The sequence below is a fragment of the Poecilia latipinna genome, unplaced genomic scaffold (assembly GCF_001443285.1).
Source record: "Poecilia latipinna isolate Pla-1442-1.1 unplaced genomic scaffold, P_latipinna-1.0 Scaffold281, whole genome shotgun sequence".
Taxonomy (NCBI): Eukaryota; Metazoa; Chordata; class Actinopteri; order Cyprinodontiformes; family Poeciliidae; genus Poecilia; species Poecilia latipinna.
The window spans coordinates 597,471-598,579 of NW_015112897.1; the positions used below are offsets into that span (position 1 = coordinate 597,471).

At 33.4% G+C, this 1,109-nt stretch overlaps 1 protein-coding gene across 1 annotated transcript in view; it reads left to right on the plus strand.

Annotated features, from left to right (window-relative positions):
- The first annotated feature begins 439 nt into the window (after positions 1-439).
- The window catches only part of b3gat3 (beta-1,3-glucuronyltransferase 3 (glucuronosyltransferase I)), a 10,591-nt gene continuing 9,921 nt past the window's right edge, over positions 440-1,109 (plus strand). The window contains exons 1-2 of the mRNA XM_015033887.1: positions 440-613; positions 765-865. Coding sequence (XP_014889373.1) covers positions 772-865 — 94 coding nt within the window. The 5' untranslated portion in view covers positions 440-613; positions 765-771. The remainder of the gene's footprint in view (positions 614-764; positions 866-1,109) is intronic.

The window sequence follows — 1,109 nt, forward strand, 5'->3', positions numbered from 1 at the left end:
TGTGTTATTTTTAATGCAATTTAAAGTTTTAATATTTTTTAAATTTTGGTTGATGTCCTCATTTTTTCTCATTTGAGGAATGATGCATGAACTATGAGGTGGATATTTTTCAGATTTTTAATTGTGGTAACCTATGAAAAAGTGGAAGAGCATAAAATAAATTACAGCATATAAGATGAATTGCATAAATATAAAGTTGCAATTTTTCATAGCTTTTGAAAAGTTATGAAAATCTAGTTTGAAACAATGAAATGCATAATGGCTGCTAGTTATATATAATTTACATAGTTTTCATTTTTACATGTTGGTTAATTAATTGTAAAAAGGTACAGTAAAAAATATTTTACTGTACCTGTTTTTTTTTTTTGTTTGTTTGTTTTTTTTAACTTATTTTTCAACTCTTTTTCCTGTGCGGAACTAAACATAGATGTTTCCAGGGGGACTCTTTATAGGGTTCCACTAACACCGGACGTTGTTGGTGCACTTCGCTGCAGAAATGTCCTGAACAGACACATTAATGAATGGAGGTTTTGATACTGTGAGCGACCTTTGCTTACATCTAGTCGAGATGACATGAAGCTTTAAGTTTGCCTGACCCCGTTTCCCGCCGCTGGTGAGTGATGCTAAATGTTAGCCTAGCCTTTTCTCCCACTGATTTGTCATTGTGCTATTTAAACCTCAGATGGTTAAATGTAAAGCTGCCGGGGGAAGAAGCGGTTTCATTTTGTTTAAATTCATATTAGCTTGATCTGTTTCCTTCTCAGAGGTACCATGGCAGCGAGGATGAAGCTGAAGCTGAAGACTGTGTTTGTGCTATACTTCATGGTTTCCCTGATGGGTCTCATCTATGCATTGATGCAGCTCGGTAAGTAGGATAGCCAGAAAATATGGAGCTAAATTGGTGCCATAAAGTTTGTTCAAATAAAAAAATAAATAAATTGAAGAAAAATTATTTGAAACTGAAAATAAGTTCACAACTTGTTTTGAGATACAATGTTTTTCTCTCAGTTTTAGATTTCATTTAATTTAATTTTTTTTTTTTTTTTTTTTTTCTAGGGCGAAAGGGTCCCAGGTGTTTGAAAAGCCCACACCACAGCGGGAAAAAAAAT